A 17,888-nucleotide genomic window follows, 5' to 3' on the forward strand; every position below is an offset into this window, starting at 1 on the left:
TCTCAGAGCAATCAGCCAAACCAAATGTTCAGTGAAGACTTGCAAGTGCAAGCCTATCTCTTTTGCCACACCCATTGTGTGGGCTATAGCCTCACTCTCTTTCTCTGAATGTAAGAGGGTAGGAATCAGGGGCGGCTCGTCCATAAGGGCGATTGGGGCGACGCACTGCCTAGGGGAAAAGGAAAAAAAAAAAAAAAAAAAACTCCTTATGTATAAACGCAATATCATTGTAAGTCGCGTAAATGACACGTACATTTAAATGTAATAATTTTTTTTCTGTCGGATTCTACCACTAGACCGTCTGATCTGCCTCTGTATGTCATTGTCGAATCAGGTAACAGTCGTTCAGTCAGCCTAAAGTCGTGCTTCAAATGGCCCTGTCGGTAGGAAAACTGTATGATCAGGGAAAGTGTATTAAAACCGGATGTCGTCACTTTAAGCCGGTCTCTGGTTGGATAAAGCTTTTCAGCAGAAATGGACAAGGACCTTTACTTTTTAGTTGAGAAGTTGTGTTGATCGCCTGGCATGCAAACGATCGGTTTTCTTTAAATTATTATTATTTTTGTGAAGTTATACGGCTTATGTGAATAAAGCTATCTACACAACTTTTTATATGTCTACATTGACTCGTTTAGTTGTTCATGTGGTACACGTAGGTCTTAACTGAAGCTAACGCTTAGACCAACAATCCATTGGAACACATAGTAGCTAGCTAGCCTCGCTGCTAATAAGTCTAACGTTAGCATGCTAATATGAATAGACCCATTATAGTCAGGTGGCTTAATGCTCAATTGACTTGTTAACCGAACTTTTACGAAGTTATACAACTAAACACACAAGTGACTTGTTAACCTATGTCTACATTGACTCGGTTAGTTGTCCATGTGGTACACGAATGTTGCAGAGTATTGTCCTATAGTAGGACTTAACTGAAGCTAACGCTTAGACCAACAATCCATTGGAACACATAGTAGCTAGCTAGCCTCGCTGCTAATAAGTCTAACGTTAGCATGCTAATATGAATAGACCCATTATAGTCAGGTGGCTTAATGCTCAATTGACTTGTTAACCGAACTTTTACGAAGTCATACAACTAAACACACAAGTGACTTGTTAACCGAACTTTTACGAAGCTATATGACCAAACACAAAGCTAGCACTGTTAATTCCGCTATAGCTAGCCAGGTCAATTAGCTCGCCTAAGATACTGCAATTTAAGCTAACCAATTACCTCATTTCCCCCAAAACCCATCGATTACATGTGTTTGTGATGTGTAACATATATCCTTAATCAGTCATTCAAGTTATTAACGTTTATTTACCGCTAGCGATTACACGACACAAGGGTAATTCAATCGCTATTAATGTTGAACTTGAACTTCAACAACGTCACACAATATTAAAAGTCAGGCATCGGCATGGTTCCTACAGAATAAATCAAAGGTCCTTGTCCATTTCTGCTGAAAAGCTTTATCCAACCAGAGACCGGCTTAAAGTGACGACATCCGGTTTTAATACACTTTCCCTGATCATACAGTTTTCCTACCGACAGGCCCCACCCCTTCTGGGGCGATTTGGGGCGAAATGAAAATCGCCCCAGACCTCTCCCATTGACTCCCATGTTAAATCCATTTTTTTTCACAAAACAGAGCTCTCAATGCATTCTCTATGGCTTCCGGGAGGGCTCGCCCCTCTGTCAAGGGCTCGCATATTCTGTCAAGATGGCTGCCCTGTCCAGTGCAATAACTCGATTCGCTCTTTGACAGAAACTCCTTTTTAGTCGGCGTACTAATGAAGATAAATTGACAACAAAACAATTAGGACTTCCTAGACCAAATGTATCCATTCAACAGGTTTCTACAAAGGGAGGGAAATCCTACATCTAAGAATTGGAACGAAAGAAAATCGCGTGGCTAATGCGGTCTGTATTTCATATACCACTGTCACTTTTCATAGGTTTTACAGTGTGTTTCACAGTTCGCTTCTTGCACTAACACTGAATAATTTTTTATGTGATGACTTATTTTGCTTTTGTAAGCCAATACTTTCAAGATCAGTCAATAAATATTGTTGTTTTTGACTTATGTTACCCCTTCTTTATGATGTTACTGGACATATCATGTGTCCTGTTAAGCTATGTTACATCATACAACATTTGAGACACGTGGATAATGGAAAAAGTGGGATAATTTAATGTGGAGCCACATCATGTTTGCTTATGAAGGCTCCTGGATGCAACTTTCTTCCATAGCTTTCCACCTGTAACTTGCTACTCTAGCTATGTAGCAAGAGGGGACATATTACTGTTGTGTGCTGCCAATAGTGGACAAAAAGGTATTGCTGTATGAGTTAATCAGCTAACTTAATGTACTTACTGAATGGGTCGCCTTAATCATTATCAAAAAAATTGCCCCCCCTGAGAATTTTTTCAGGAGCCGCCACTGGTAGGCATATTATGTTTCTAACTCAAGCTCTGGTCATGGTTGAATCAATAATTTATCTGATTTGTATTGGTCATGGAAAGCACATACAAGTGTTGTAAAATACATATTATTAGTGGCCCACAAATAGAATGTGAATAGCTACAAGTTGGATATACTGAAACCCGTTTTAATTAAATAAGGGCAGGTTGCACATGGATTTTCAGTTCCCAGTGACCGTGGTTACATGGATTCGAATAACTGCCTTAGTCGGACTGAAATCGCATTATCCGTTTCATGTAAGCACCTTAGTCGGATCGTAGTCGGACCGCACATAGTCGGACTAACACCCCTGGATAACTCGATCCGATCCAGTTGATAGTTCGACTATTGCGGCATGTAACGGTGAATTGGATAAGGAACTGGACTTTGCGTCTTTGCGCATGTTCCCTCTCTCCCTGCCAGGTCGTGACCCGGAAGACGAAATAGGGATAAGTTGTCTCACTGTTCATACTAATGACACGGTTTTTTATGAATATCCTGCAGACTGTCTCACAAGCTTATTCTTGTTGATTATGAACAAACATAACAGAAGAGGTCCGAAGATATGAGCACCTTTACAACCCCTCCTTAAACACGTATAAGGACGTTCCACATTTTATTTGCTTAAAACAACAGCAGTACTGTCAAATCAGCTGTCACTCGGCTATTACCTGACCAAGGTTCCATGGCAATGTTCCGAAAGCCCATTTTTCCGACAGCCCGCTGTTCCGAAATTGTGAGTACAGCAACGTGAACCACTATTGCCCACATGCACATCCCAATGAATCACACAATCATAAACATATAAATGCCTTTATTTCACAAGCATTAACTTGAATTCAGAATATTATTATACACACATGCATTTGCATCGCGATGATACAAACATATTTGTATGATTGCCAACGCATGCATGCTTTGTCAGTGCTTGACAAGATCTGCGTAATGTCCTGCGACAATCTGCCGGTGATTTCCTTCGCATGAGTGGTAGCCTACCCCATATTCAAAACCAGAGTAGGCTAAGTTAACAAATATTGCCTAGGAAAAGTTATATGCGTTATATGCGTTATATGCGAGGCACGCTTGACTTTAGTTGTGTTCAGTTATCTGGCGCTGAAAAAAAACACGAATTAGTACTGTCAAATCAGAAAGCAAATCAGCTGTCACTCGGCTATTACCTGACCAATACCTATCAAACTCGGTGATACTATTCACAACTAATATGTCCTTCATTCTATCAAATATGATGAAATTTGGTATTGTGCCCGCGAGCCACGCGTGACTTTAGTTGTGTTCAGTTATCTGGCGCTGAAAAAAACCACGAATTAGTACTGTCAAATCAGAAAGCAAATCAGCTGTCACTCGGCTATTACCTGACCAATACCTATCAAACTCGGTGATACTATTCACAACTAATATGTCCTTCATTCTATCAAATATGATGAAATTTGGTATTGTGCCCGCGAGCCACGCGTGAGTTTAGTTGTGTTCAGTTATTTGGCGCTGCCCTCTAAAGACAGAGACGTGACAGGTGGATCGAGATATTTTCCCGTAAATACCTTTACCTAAATACCTTTATAGACAACTTCGATCATACACTCCCATTGCACTCAAACAACCACACTCAAACGAGGAGATATTGTATCAATTAGCCTATTATGTATTGTATTAATTGCACAGAGTTCCAGTGGCGCATGCAGCCGTACGCACTGTGCGTACCTTCTGCTACGCGAGAAGAAGAAAAATATATCATGAACGCATATTTATTAAAATGGGGAAACTATAAAATCGGAGTACAGACAACTAATGCCCAGCGTTGACGATGCAGATACAGAGCTGGAAACAGCTAAATGAGTTACGCAGTGAACTTTATCAAGCCCTGGAAAGTTCGGCAAATTTCTAGCCAAACATTCATTGCGTCCTGAAGGTTTGTATCTATCTACGAAAATACTGACTGGACTTGCTCTCATGAATATTCACACAGATTTGGAAATCGACAGCGAAGAAGTACTAAAACAATTTGATGCAACTGGCAGAAGGGCAATGCGTTTAGGCTGTAACCCATTATTTGCGCGCGTGTGTGAATGTGCGTGCGTTTCTCTCGTCTTTTATCTTTCACCTTTGAATAATGTAACTTATAAACACATCGGCCTGGCAGAAACAAACAAACAAACAACCCAAGAGGCAACACGCATTTCTGGACCGATGAACAGACGCGATTCATGCTCAATCAATTGTTGTTGTTATTGGTAGTGGTGAAGAGGTCAAGCGGAAAGGGCTGTATCACCACTAGTTGTAATAAAAACAGCGCTACCTATCGTATCGGATATGACATGCTTTCGGCCAATGATTCGATTTATTCACTGCCATGTATATTGGGATAATAGCACCTACCCTCGAAAGAAAGCATAGTCCGACTAAGCAAAGATTCGAATTATACCATCATGTAAACACACTGAGTCTGACACTTTGGCATTCATTTAATAAGATTATCTTGCAGAATACAACTTAATCCATGACACACCCGTGTCATAGCCTAGCCTACATTACTGCCCGATGACATCACTCAATTAGACTCAGATGTTAGCCAAGCGTATTCCTCACCACATTAGTCGGCAAAACCGTGACACAATACAAGCAGAACAATACAAGCTGAAAGTGTTCTGGCAGCTAACTCTGGTAACGCAGTGCCACACGGCTCAGTCACTAATCAAAGAACACAACAGCCAATAGGATATGGGAGCCGACATGTCCGGATCGGACTCTGAGTAACATTTGCTCCTTATACATTGTAACGTCAGAAACACCCTCTTGGCCCTTGTCGGTTGACCAACTTTCTACTCAACAGCAGAGCTACGTTTGAAAAGCAGTAACACAAACCAATCACATGTGAGTGTATGATATGGAAGGCGGGAAAGAGGCGTGTCAATAAACTAGGGTGTCGCCTTGGTGGGTCCATTCGAAGGCGACGGCGGTCGTCTGTGTTTCGGTTTCAAGTAATTCGGAAAATATATTCAGGATAATAAGGGTGTTTATTCTCCAAAAATATAATTTCCGAAACCCTTTTACTCTCTTGGACTGCCAATCCAGAGTGACTGGAATGAAGCGGTATGCCAAGAATTTAAATTAGCTCGCTTGTAGTTTGAAGAAAGAGTAAGTCGGGTTGAGGGGAGCCATTTTGTCCCGACTGTGTGGGAGAAAGGAAGAGTGGAAAAAGGGATATCTCACAGAAGAGGAAAATCCAGCTCCCTTTTTAGACAACAGGGCAGGCCAACCGCACAGCTGCGGGTATCACCGTGAGCTAGCTGGCAAGCTTTCCTCATCAACACCCTTCACTGAAGTGCTATGGTATTGATTGAAACCTGGTAAGGCGGGCTAGCTAGCTAGATATCAACAGGGATTTTTACAAATTTATCAAGCTGTTTGCTCGATTTGGTAGTGTGGCGATTGCTGACCTGTTCTCCGACGTGGATTTTGACATAGTAACATTAGTAAATTTACAATTTTTATATAAATGGCGAAGAAAACGTACGATCTGCTATTCAAGCTTCTCCTGATCGGAGATTCTGGTGTAGGGAAGACATGCGTGCTGTTCCGCTTCTCCGACGACGCGTTCAACACCACCTTCATCTCCACTATAGGTGAGTTTACCGGGGGCTGTGTGCTTAGGCAAGATGGCTTACAGTTATATGCCTTTCCCAGTTAACACTGGACTATTCCAACCTACATATCGCTGTACCCATCTCCACCAAATCGGCCGGTACATCGGCCATATAATTGGTATTCAAACAAGGTTGTCACTGGCGTGCTAACAAAGAGGCCTGGTTTCTCTCAAGTTTGCAAACTGTGGACCTGCTTGATGACTAGTTTTAACATTTGGCAGTTAAGATAGCAAACACATAATGTTTGGCTCAATCCGCTGCTAAAACGAACTATTAGTCATGTTACCACTATGGTCAGCTCCGAATTAATCTGCATTTGCAACATAACTAGCTAGCCAGCTAGTTTTGGTGTCTTTCGCTAGCTAACGTTAGCTTTTTAGCTAAATCTGTGTGAAATGTACCCATGACGGATGTTTCATTAACGATTCAGGGAACGTTAGCTTTGCTGACTACCGGATAACCTAGTGTTGTTAAGAATACAACTTTGCGAGTAAAATATGTAAATGTATGACAACGCTGAGCTTAAACCACACAGTAAAGTTAATGACATTAAGAGACACCCTCTTACAGTAACCAAAAAAAACCTGAAGTTTGATGCAGCGATTTAGCTGGCTAATATTGCCAGAAGTGTTAGCCACTTCTCCGGCTAACTGGCTAACTGGCACTTGCCAAGTTCGCAGCCTTACTAGGGCCTTGCTAGCCCTCTGGTTGCACTGTCAAGTTGAATAGACCTAATTGTAAACTCGAAATAAACACCCAAGACTGGCTAACTACTCCATTGGCCGTCGTTAGCAATATTTGGATCCCCATGAAGGTGTGAGGAACTGTCGTGATTGACAGTGCGTTTGTCAAAAACCATAATAAACAATTCATCAGCTTGGCGTCATTATTTTCGCTGTGGCGCATGCGCTAACTACGGTCATACCAGTCTCATGATTGCTTAACACCGAAAGAAGGATCCCTGTCAGTCTGTTGTTTTGACAACATTTCTGTGAGAATGTAGGCTATGCCATGATGACCGAACGACACAACTTAGTAGATGCGTTTCTGTGCAGTGAATTAGATTGGGTGGGCTTGGCTATGTTTAGATATTCTGTGTATGACACGTTTATTTGTGTTAGTAGGTGACATTAGAAGTTTTTTTTTGTGTGTGTGGTTAAGAGCATTACAGCAGTATGTAGAGGCTAGTTTAATTCCCCACTGACCTGTGGTGACTGGAATAGTTTATGTACTTGTATGATTTGTTATTTTTGGTCATTCGTTTTGAGTATAGTGTCCCTGAACATTGTTTTTAGATGAGTTTACTGTTAGTAGTCCTCTGACTTCTGTTCATCAGACTGATCCTACCTGTTTAGTGATTGGTTGAGAGAGGATTTTTTTATGTTGTGTGTTTCTGTTCTGGCAGGGCAATGGTTGATTAGGTCAAAATGTGTCAGGTTGGACATCCCTTGGTCTTTTTGTGTGGAAAAGTAGATTATACTGTGGTCAGGAATCTCTTGACCTATGAATATGATCGTCGTGGTGTTTCCCTTATCAGTGTGACACTCTCCGTTGAAACTAGTAGCAGACTTACCATCGCGGTACTGGTTAGAAATGGTGGGCGGCATTTGTATATGTTGGGGCCAGGCGCAAGTGTTGCCAGGGTGACGGAACTAGAGGCTGTCATGGTGATGGAGTTTAAAATCAGACCAGCGTTTAGTTTTGGACCTGCATCATGGAGTGATTAAGGCAAATGGCAGACGACATTTCGAGTACTTGCTCTCTCTCCGCCGTGGCATTCTCACCTTCTCCTTCTCGTTTATTCATCCTTTGCTTAACCCAATGTTCCCTAGAGCAGACTGCTCCCTCTATCTCTCTCAACGGTTTCTCCATCTCTCTTTCCCCCCTCCCCACTCTCCTCTTTGGTTGACACAGCGTTCATACCTTTGCTCACACATGGAGAATGCAGCTGCAGTTGCTCAGCGTCTTAAAATACTCACCGGAAACTCCCCTTCGGATCCTCACGGCAGCTCAACTTTCCACAGGAAGGCCGGAGCCAGCTCCACTCTCCACTCTTGTCTCCTCTCGCCTGTTTCGGGCTCCACCGTATAGACACCATAGAACATGTGTGTGCGTGTGACTGTTCCTGCAGAATTGTGTGTGTGTGTGTGTGTGGAGCTTCCATCAAACGCACGCATTCCAGTAGTCACACACACATGTGATTGCAATATCTCTTGACATGCTAAAGGGATCTAGAAATGCTGGGAATTCAGATCTTGATCACAAAAACAAGATCCTGGAATTCTGGAATGCCTGGCAGGGCAGGACAGAGCCCATCCCACAGCCACTGATGCTTCAGATGTCGACGTACCTGCTCATCTCTGCTAGGGTTGGCTACCGAGAACCGGTTTCAATATGGCACCGGTTCCTATACAACCGGTACCTACCCGGACCGAAATGCAATGCAGATTTTGGTCCTTCCTTTCGGTGCCTGAGCCGATTTAAATAAATAACAGCAACAAATCATGCAGCTAAATGAACAAAACTTACATAAAATGTTGTCTTATAAAAAGGAACTATTTCAGGCTGCAACATGAAACACGGAGGCTGGTGCCAAAACAGTAGAAAAGTAGCGATAGCGAGCAGTCGCGTTAGTGGCGTAGATATGTCTGAGTACGATCTGTATGAATCATTTTTTCTTGGTCACAGGTTGCTAGGCAGATTTCGAGGGGAACATTTAAAACTGCCCCATCTCCCAATGTAAACTTTGGCCTGTGTCGCTCACGTTCATTGGTGTTTCCATAGCAACAGTCTTATGACAGCGAAGAGCAGGCATCATTTCACAGAGCAAGCACAAACAGAGCTAGCCATCAATTTAACAGAGAAAATGGCGAAAGGTAAACGGTCAAAGGTGTGGCTGTATTTCAAACAAAAAGATTCAAACAACGCGACGTGCAGCAAATGCAACAAAACAATTGCGTGTAAAGGGGGGAGAGAAGGCAAGAGTCAAAAGCAGATCAGCAACCGCAGACTGAAGACTAAACGGAGATGCCAGCAAAACTAAACCTAGTCTCTTAAAGGGGCAGTACAAGTTCACGTACTCAGTGTGTTCAAATAACAAGATTAAGTATAAACAGGATAAAGAAGATAGGTATAAAACAAATCAGAAAATGGTGAAATTTCATGAAATAAATGCAAACAAAATAATACCTTTTTGATTCCGAAGGCAAATATGCTCATATTTCTGCAAAATAATTGCTGAAGTTTGAGGCTATATTTATCTATATTTATAGTATACTTTAAACAGTTAATATATTGTTCCATTTGAAGAAAAAAATTTGCCTTGGCAATAAAAAAAGCCTTTTTCTAATGTCGTCAATCGTCGTTTTGTGCTTTTTTTTTTAATCGGTTTTATCAGTTTAGGCACCGGTATCGTTTTAAAAGTTTCGTTTTAGCACCGGTATCGGAAAAACCCCAAATGATACCCATCCCTAATCTCTGCTTGTCATCAGAGGAAGATCAGACCTACAGTCACCAAGCAGTCCATAGCAGAAAGGCTGAGCTCAAACTAGTCCCCTCCCCCCCGCCATCGTATTGATGTATTCACTCATGTTGAGCTATGTCGGTGAGCGTGTCTGTGCATGTGTGAGTGTGCTTGTGTCTCAGACTGACTGTGTACTGAAAGAGGTGGTAACACTACATTCTGTACTATGAGTGAGTGTGTGTATAAGGTGCTCTGTAAGAAAGGTACGTTTGAGCACCTTTGGCATAAAAGGCCAGGAATGATTGGCTGTCTTGCGTTAGGACCACCGCACCCTTCTGTCGCAGTATCAGACCGTTATTACAGTGAGATTGATTTATGAAACTAACCGGACCACAGAGCTCCACATCCAGGAGTCAAGCCTCCTCCTAATGGTGCCGTCTGGACACTTAATGACATCATTCAGCCCACACGTCTCTCTCTCCTGTTTGCCCTCAAGTGGGCGAGTGAATGGAAGAAGGGGATGTGGTTGGCATGAATGGGAAGAGAGGGAAATAGAAGGAGACTTCTGCGGGATATGCCCAGAGATTCTCATGTTGAAGGGCTGTGGTGCCAGCGCACAAGGGCCAGTGGAGTAGGGCGGATGCTGGTCTGTGGTCAGAATGCTGTGTCATGAACTCTGGCACATGTTCTCCCTAACCAGGACCTTTTTTTTTTTTTCTTTCTTTCTCCCACGTCAATGGCTTTGGCGGGCAAGTTTGAAGATAATTATTGTATGCATTTTATCAACCAGTGATCTTATATCAGCCATGTTGATTCAGGTGTTAATCTGTGAAACCAACAGGTTTGTGTTTTATGTCTACATCGCACACACGGTCCTGATTTATGCCATCCCTGCCAATTGACTCCTTACAGGATCCTCTTTGATGCAGTAAAACTAGGGCTGTCAATAGATACAAAATGTACTAATTAATCGCACATTTTGAAATGAATTAATCGCAATTAAAAGTTTGTTTTTACTTCTTAAGACAAAATCTTATAAATAAACGAGTAATTACTTCAGACAGCGTGTATTTTAGACATTTAATTGTATTTTTTTTTTAAACACAATGGTGCCCCTCGACGGTAAATCATAAGAATTTTCGCCTGAAGCAATTCTTCCTCAATCAGCCCACTGTCCTCAACTATGTTGATGGGCTGACAGTCACCGGCAACCCAAATGGTAACCTTTTCACGGACTGGTCTAGTTATTTTCCTAGAGAAGTCGTGGAGTGTGGGTTGGCGATCATCTAACCTGGGACTGCTTTCTGTCGGGTGCTTTGCATTAAGGTGATATCTTCAAGACGAGCTGCTTCTGTGATAGCTAAATTCAGCTTGACAAATGCTACATACAACTTTAGTTTTGTCGATTGTTCCGTCATTTTGGCTCTTAAACAGAGACTTTTTCGCCCAACAATCCCTCAGCTCTCTCCATCTTCAACTACCGCAGTAGTTCTCAAACTTTTTCTGTCATTCCCCACTTTGAACAAGGGGGGCTTTTCAAGCCCCACCTGTCCCTCATCGCTCCCATAAAATGGTAGGCCAAGCCCCCTACTTACGGGCTACATTGCCCGAGGGGACACAGGTTCAAGTCTGGCCTGATGTCATTTCCCAATCTTCTTCTCCGCCTTGCTTCCTGTCATAACTTCATGTTCTATCCAAACAAAGGCATTAAAAAAAATAAATACGTGTGTATATATATATATATATATATTTATTTTATCGCGTTAATCGCGGCCGCATTAATCGCATTGATTAACGCGTTAACGTTGACAGCCCTAAGTAAAACACAACCACTCGTATACTACTATACTGAGGCCCAGTATGTTCAACTGTTCTAGGACCACTTTGGTGAAAATCTGTGGACCGGCTGAAAGGCCACCCCACGGCCCTGCCTCTCTGGGCCGTCCCACAGTCTCTGGATCCATGCACATCCTGTGTAGCGGCTCTCTTGAACAACTTCCTGTCCTCCTCCTTGCCCCCTCCCCTCTGCTGTGCCCTCAGCATTATAGCCCCGTGTGTAAACGAGAGGTGGAATGTGTTTACCATCATGCAGTTTCCCTCCCTCTCACACCCCAACTGTCAGCTTCAGAGGAATGGCTCTACAAAAGAGGAAAACGCTCGCAGACTGCAGACCGTCAGGATGCTAACCCATGTGTTGTCAGCTTGTGCTCTTGATGGTTGGGAGAAGGCGCTTGCTATTAGTGAACAGTAATGGAAGGGAATGGAGGGGGAGCAAAACTTGTTCGGCTTGCTTACAATAGGACTTGTTGGCCATCCAGACTAGAAGCTAACATTTTGAGAAAAACAAATGAGAAGTTGCAGAGCACTGTTAGGCTTGAGTGTGTAATTTGTCTGTGTGTGTGTGTGTGTGTGTGTGTGTGTGTGTGTGTGTGTGTGTGTGTGTGTGTGTGTGTGTGTGTGTGTGTGTGTGTGTGTGTGTGTGTGTGTGTGTGTAAGCTGATGGCCCCTGACCAGTTCCTGCAAAATGGCTGCTTCCTCCCTTTGGAGCACCAGAGGCTCATGGGTTGAGTTCTGATTGGCTTTCTAAACTCTCCGCTATCCTCTGTTCCATTCCTGTGTGTGTGTGTGTGTGTGTGTGTGTGAGAACAGCTCAGGTTTCAGCTATGGCTCTTGCACTGTGTGACCTCACCCTGAGGAATGGTTCCGTTCAGAGTGAGAGGGGAGGGATCTCCATGTCCACCCAGAGTAGACCAGTGAGATACTCTCCTTCCAGAGTACAGGCTCCGCAGTGGATAGCACCGTCTGTTGGGAACACTGTAGGTTATACAAGTTAGGTTAAGTTCAGTTCGGCCAGAGTTACATCTCCCACTCTCTCTTGGCCTGCTTCTTCAGCTTTGCCCTTTGACAGCCTTCTTAATGAAGGAATGAAAGATTACATTTTTTGGTCTTTATCCTTCCTGACTTGTCTTTTCTCTGATCTGTTACAAGATCTTCATTATGGATAATCACGATCTTTAATCTTGCTCCATCAAGTCCAAACAACTGCAGGCAAATTTATCTGATGACTATAGGTTTATACAAAGAGTTTGTTTGTCATTTCACTTATTTGTGCATGTTTAATGGAAATCACTCAAGTAAAGCCACGTCAAAACCCAAAGTGTGTCGGAATTGAATAAACTGCTGGATGACTTAGCAGAAATCCATCTCCTTCTGACCAGAGGAATGTGAATTATTTCTGACTAAACCTCTCAGTTGTTTCTCCTTAACTTCCCCAATGCCAGCCTGAGGAACTCAACACTGCCTCGGTCAAACCGCGGTTCCGTTGGTGTTCAGTCTCAGGTTGTTCGACCAGAGAGTTTAGTTGCTTCTTTTGAAATGAACACCAACGCCAAATTAGCGTTAGGCTCTGCTCACCTCCTTGCTGAAGAGGGAATAATGGGAAATCAATGCAGGATTGGTTGTCATAGGTGAAATGTCACAGAAGTGTGGTGCTGGATGCCATCCCAAAGTTCCCCAACATGTTTTGGTCCCTACCTAGGGCTTTCTGTATTCTGCTTGGACAGCTGTTGAGGGGTTGTGTGCCTAAACAGAACCGTGAGTCCCAGACTGAGATTTCTGGTTCTCTGGGTGATGCGATGCTAATAATTGTCTTAGCCCACCCCCAACCCCGTGTCATAGCAACAAAGCGCCTGGGAACCGCAGCCCTGGTTTCTCCAATTGCTCAAGCAGCTGGCCGTTCTCCCCGCTCTGTAAGCGGAGTGGAGAGTCAAACATCTTGATTTCTTCTCCCCGCTGAGCTCATCTGGCCTCTATATCGCTCTCCTTCCGCTGCCCTTTCCCCCCTTTTTTGTCCCCCTCTCTCTCTCTCTCTTAGTCTCTCTGTGCTTGGTGTGGCTTGCACTCAATTGTTGTGTAAGGGTGAGTCACTCTTTTGTAAACTGATTTTGATTTTCTGTTGTTCAATTTCTGGTAACCACACCTAGTGAGGCCCTGGACTCTGGACAGAAAGCAAGAGGACTGTAACCAATGGGGACTGATAGCCAATGGGGAGCCGAGGAATGTAGAAAGACTCAGTCTGGCCTGAAGGATGCTGGGTAATGTAGGAAGCATTTAGCGTGCTCTGTGGACAGTGTAGGAAAGATTTACTGTAGCCTATGCAGTGTAGTTTAAGAAAAAATAGGCTGGTATGGCTCATGTAGTATGCTGATATAGCTGTAATTGTAGGTGAAAATGATGTTGCCTACAAAGGGCATCTGTGTAGTTTAATCGTCAGAGAAGTGTGACAGTGTCACTAACGTCATGGGATTGATTCCTGAGGAACGCAATGTGAGTCAGAACTCCTGTTATTTGCTGTTTAGGTCATGGGCTTCAGGTTTTCTGTCTTGAGTGATTGAGCTTTAGTGGTACCCTACTCACACACACACACACTGACTTCTGTATGACTCCGCAGAATATTCTCATCTGATCTGAATGCAATAGAAAGCACACACTATTGTTCTCCAGCTGAAGGATGACACTTGCGCGCACACACACACACACACACTCCCACACAGAAACACTTGGTCTGCCTCCCGCTTGTCAAAGGCGCTACTGTGTCGGCCGTCAGTGAGCAGGAAGTGGAGTCTGAGGCATCTAGTCAGGCTGAGCTGAGATGCTGAGGGCAGGGAAGATGGTGCCAACGGTGCCAGTCTCCAGCGGCACCAGCATGCCCAGAGTCAGAACTAGCTAGTCTCCACCAAAACCACCGCATGAAGACAAACCAGCTTCAGCACCACCAAAAATACCACACTCCACTTCGCCACACACACACTCCACCTAGCCACAGTCACTAGTAGCCTGTTACCTGTCGGTGCCTTCCAGTCACTTGTGCCAGTCTCTTTGTAATCATATGCTGGAGTCTACAGCGCTGGTGCTAGTATCGGCGTAGTTTACTATAATTATTGTCAGCGAAATTCTAATTGGAGACAGATTTCATGATGGTCTAAGCAGTACCATGTTTCTGACACGACGCCATGCTCTTAGGTAGGCACTGTGTGTCATGGTTGGTGCTGGCACCGGGCTTAAACTTCTCTGACTCTTGAGTGTGTTGGGTGTGGCAGAGGCCGCCTGTGTGAGTCACCTGCCCGACATACAATAGCCTGTTAGGCCCACTCCTACTTAACACCAAGGCCTGTCCGTGTCGGGGCACGTGCTCCATCTCTCTCGCTGCTGCCAGTCCGTTCTGTGATGCCAACCAGTTTACACTCACCATGCCCTCTTTCAGTGTCTCCCTCCCAATCTGTTTCTTTCTCTGTAACTCTCTCACACACAGATCACACACACACACACACACACACACAGATCACTCACACTGACAGATTGTCTAACAGTTCTCTGCTTCTTGTCTTGTTTTCCAGGCATTGATTTTAAGATCAAAACAGTTGAATTACAAGGAAAGAAGATCAAGTTACAGATATGGTGAGTACAATGCTGCCTGAAAAGGGCACATATTATGACCATCTCCTCTGACTGTGTTTTTGCTGAGTTTGATGACTGCCTCTGTCATAGCGAAAAGCTAAATGCTTAATTTTCATAATTTATCATTCATTTGGGGTTTGGTCGCTAAAAGACACTAAGCACTGATTCACTTCCCCAAGAAAGTTCCTAAATCCCCTGTCTTTAAAGACAGTGTTGTTGGTTTTAGATGTAATGATATGTTCCTGAAACACTGACCTGGGGCATGGAAGTCTCTCTGAGATGGGCTTAACACAAACATTCACTCTGCACCACAGACCGAGCACGCGCACACACACACACACACACACACACACACACACACACACACACACACCAACACCAACATTCACTCTGCATCACAGACCTAGCCCACACACACACACACACACACACACACACACACACACACACACCAACATTCACTCTGCATCACAGACCGAGCACACACACACACACACAACAACATTCACTCTGCATCACAGACTGAACACACACACACACACACCAACATTCACTCTGCACCACAGGCCGAGCACACACACACACACACACTAACATTCACTCTGCACCACAGGCCGAGCACACACACACACACACACACACACACACACACACACACACACACACACACACCAACATTCACTCTGCACCACAGACCGAGCACACACACACACACACACACACACACACACACACACAGGCAAACACACACACACACACACACACAGGCAGGCAAGCACACACACACACACACACACACAGGCAAGCACACACACACACACACACATAGGAAAGCACACACGCACACAAGCAAGCACACACAGACAGTAAATATTGTGAAGTGAGGTCATCACCTGTCAGATCTGCTGACTGTGATGAATAAACATGGCTGTCACCCTGCCTCGTGTTGTGTGCTGGGTGTCCGGTGAACCCCTTGAGCTTGGCAAGGCTGCTCGCCGTATCCATGAGTTTATTTCTGTCGCTTTCTCACACACTTCCCTTTCTCGCTTAAAACGAGTGTGTATATTTCTCAAATCTCAAAGGTTGAGAAAAAACGGGGGCTTTTCTCTGCCAAGTCATCTTTTTTTGTGTATTTAGAATGTTGTTTGAGTTGTTTATGTGTTGTTTGCCTATTTGTTTCCAGGGACACGGCGGGTCAGGAGCGGTTCCATACCATCACCACCTCCTACTACAGAGGCGCCATGGGCATTATGCTGGTGTACGACATCAGCAACGCCAAGAGCTTTGAGAACATCAGCAAGTGGCTGCGGAACATCGACGAGGTGAGTGCTGACGGACCTGGACCTTACAGACCAGTGCAGTGTGGGATCAGTAGTCTTCATCAACCCCAGTCTTATCGGAGTAACCACTCCTGGCTTTCTCTGTCACTGAAGGCTTTGTCCTCAAAACAGTTTAAACAGTTTTGCTTTAAACATTTTCGCTGTAAACTATTGAGCTATCTACCTCACAGCCTTTACTTGGAGACACCACCATCTACAACAACAACAACAGCATAGTTGGCATTGGTAAAAGTTCCTCAGCTTACCAACTGATGTGTTTTGGCTGTGGACTTGGTGGTGATGTGCTGTGAAGGCTGTTCTCACATTTCCATGAGATTTTCTAGGAATAGGCCTAAACTACATGGCAGATATCATGAATGCAATCTGTTTTGAATTACAGATGCATTTAGCTTTCCTTCAAATGACTATGCCATGATGATGAATTTGAGGATGCCATCTAATTGTTTGTGCACACCTCACGCTAAAAGAAGTTAATTTAAATCCAATGAGAGTGTGGACTAGGGCTGAACGATTAATTGCATTTGCGATTTAATCGCGATATGATAGAACGCGATTTTCTAACCGCAACGTTCGCGATTAAAAACGTGGTCTAAAAAATAAATAAATAAATAATATTTTTTTTTTTTTTTTTCCCTTAAGATGGTACATTTTGCACAAAGTGTTTAAAAAGTGCATGCCTTGTGTTTATTCTTACAATGACTTTGTTTAAATTACTTAAATGCACAGTGGCAAAGCCACCGATTTGTTGTTCTTGATTCTGTAATGAGCAGTTAAATAAAAATGTAAAATGTGGGAAATAATAGTTTACACTAAATGTATCTAATATTGTGTTGGTCATATTTAAATAATTCATTACGATTTGTTGGATAAAATAAAAAAATCGCATATTAAATCGCAATATTTGGGGGAAAAAATCGCAATTAGATTATTTTCCCAAATCGTTCAGCCCTAGTGTGGACGGTTCTAACAATAAAGAAACCAACCCGGGGACCTGGGGCCGCTGTATGAGTGTGTTCTTGACCGCACTGAAAGTCCTTGAACCTCAAATGGAGTCTGAAAGTGACGTTGAGAGTCCACTTGAAGTCTTAAGAAAAAGGTTGTTTTGGTGATTGAATGCAATTTCAATCAGTAACGTCACTTGTTATACCCTTCACAAATGTGTTCACTTGTTTCTTCAAAGGCCACCGCACAGGAGGCCTCCATATAAGTTTTTAGTGTCAGGTTTTTATACACATTAGTGACACCAACCAGGGTCACGCTGTTTGTTCTGTGGAGAGAAAAGAAAGTGAGTAAGTGAGAGAAATGTGGAGATGTGGCTTGGAAGTCCTGGTGTTTGTTCCTGTAAGTCCGGACGTCCACGTAATTATGATAATGACGAGACTGAAACCGCTTCCCTTTTCTCCTCAGCATGCAAATGAAGACGTTGAGAGAATGCTGCTAGGCAACAAGTGTGACATGGAGGACAAGCGGATCGTACCAAAGGCGAAGGGCGAACAGGTGAGGT

General features: G+C 43.6%; 1 protein-coding gene across 1 annotated transcript in view; it reads left to right on the forward strand.

Moving 5' to 3' along the window:
* Positions 1-5,389: 5,389 nt before the first annotated feature.
* The window catches only part of rab10 (RAB10, member RAS oncogene family), a 15,914-nt gene continuing 3,415 nt past the window's right edge, over positions 5,390-17,888 (forward strand). Inside the window, exons 1-4 of the mRNA XM_012835616.3 lie at positions 5,390-6,103; positions 14,984-15,044; positions 16,228-16,366; positions 17,792-17,881. Of these exons, the coding sequence (XP_012691070.1) occupies positions 5,977-6,103; positions 14,984-15,044; positions 16,228-16,366; positions 17,792-17,881 (417 nt within the window). The 5' untranslated portion in view covers positions 5,390-5,976. The remainder of the gene's footprint in view (positions 6,104-14,983; positions 15,045-16,227; positions 16,367-17,791; positions 17,882-17,888) is intronic.

Source organism: Clupea harengus, chromosome 15, assembly GCF_900700415.2.
Source record: "Clupea harengus chromosome 15, Ch_v2.0.2, whole genome shotgun sequence".
NCBI classification, from domain to species: domain Eukaryota; kingdom Metazoa; phylum Chordata; class Actinopteri; order Clupeiformes; family Clupeidae; genus Clupea; species Clupea harengus.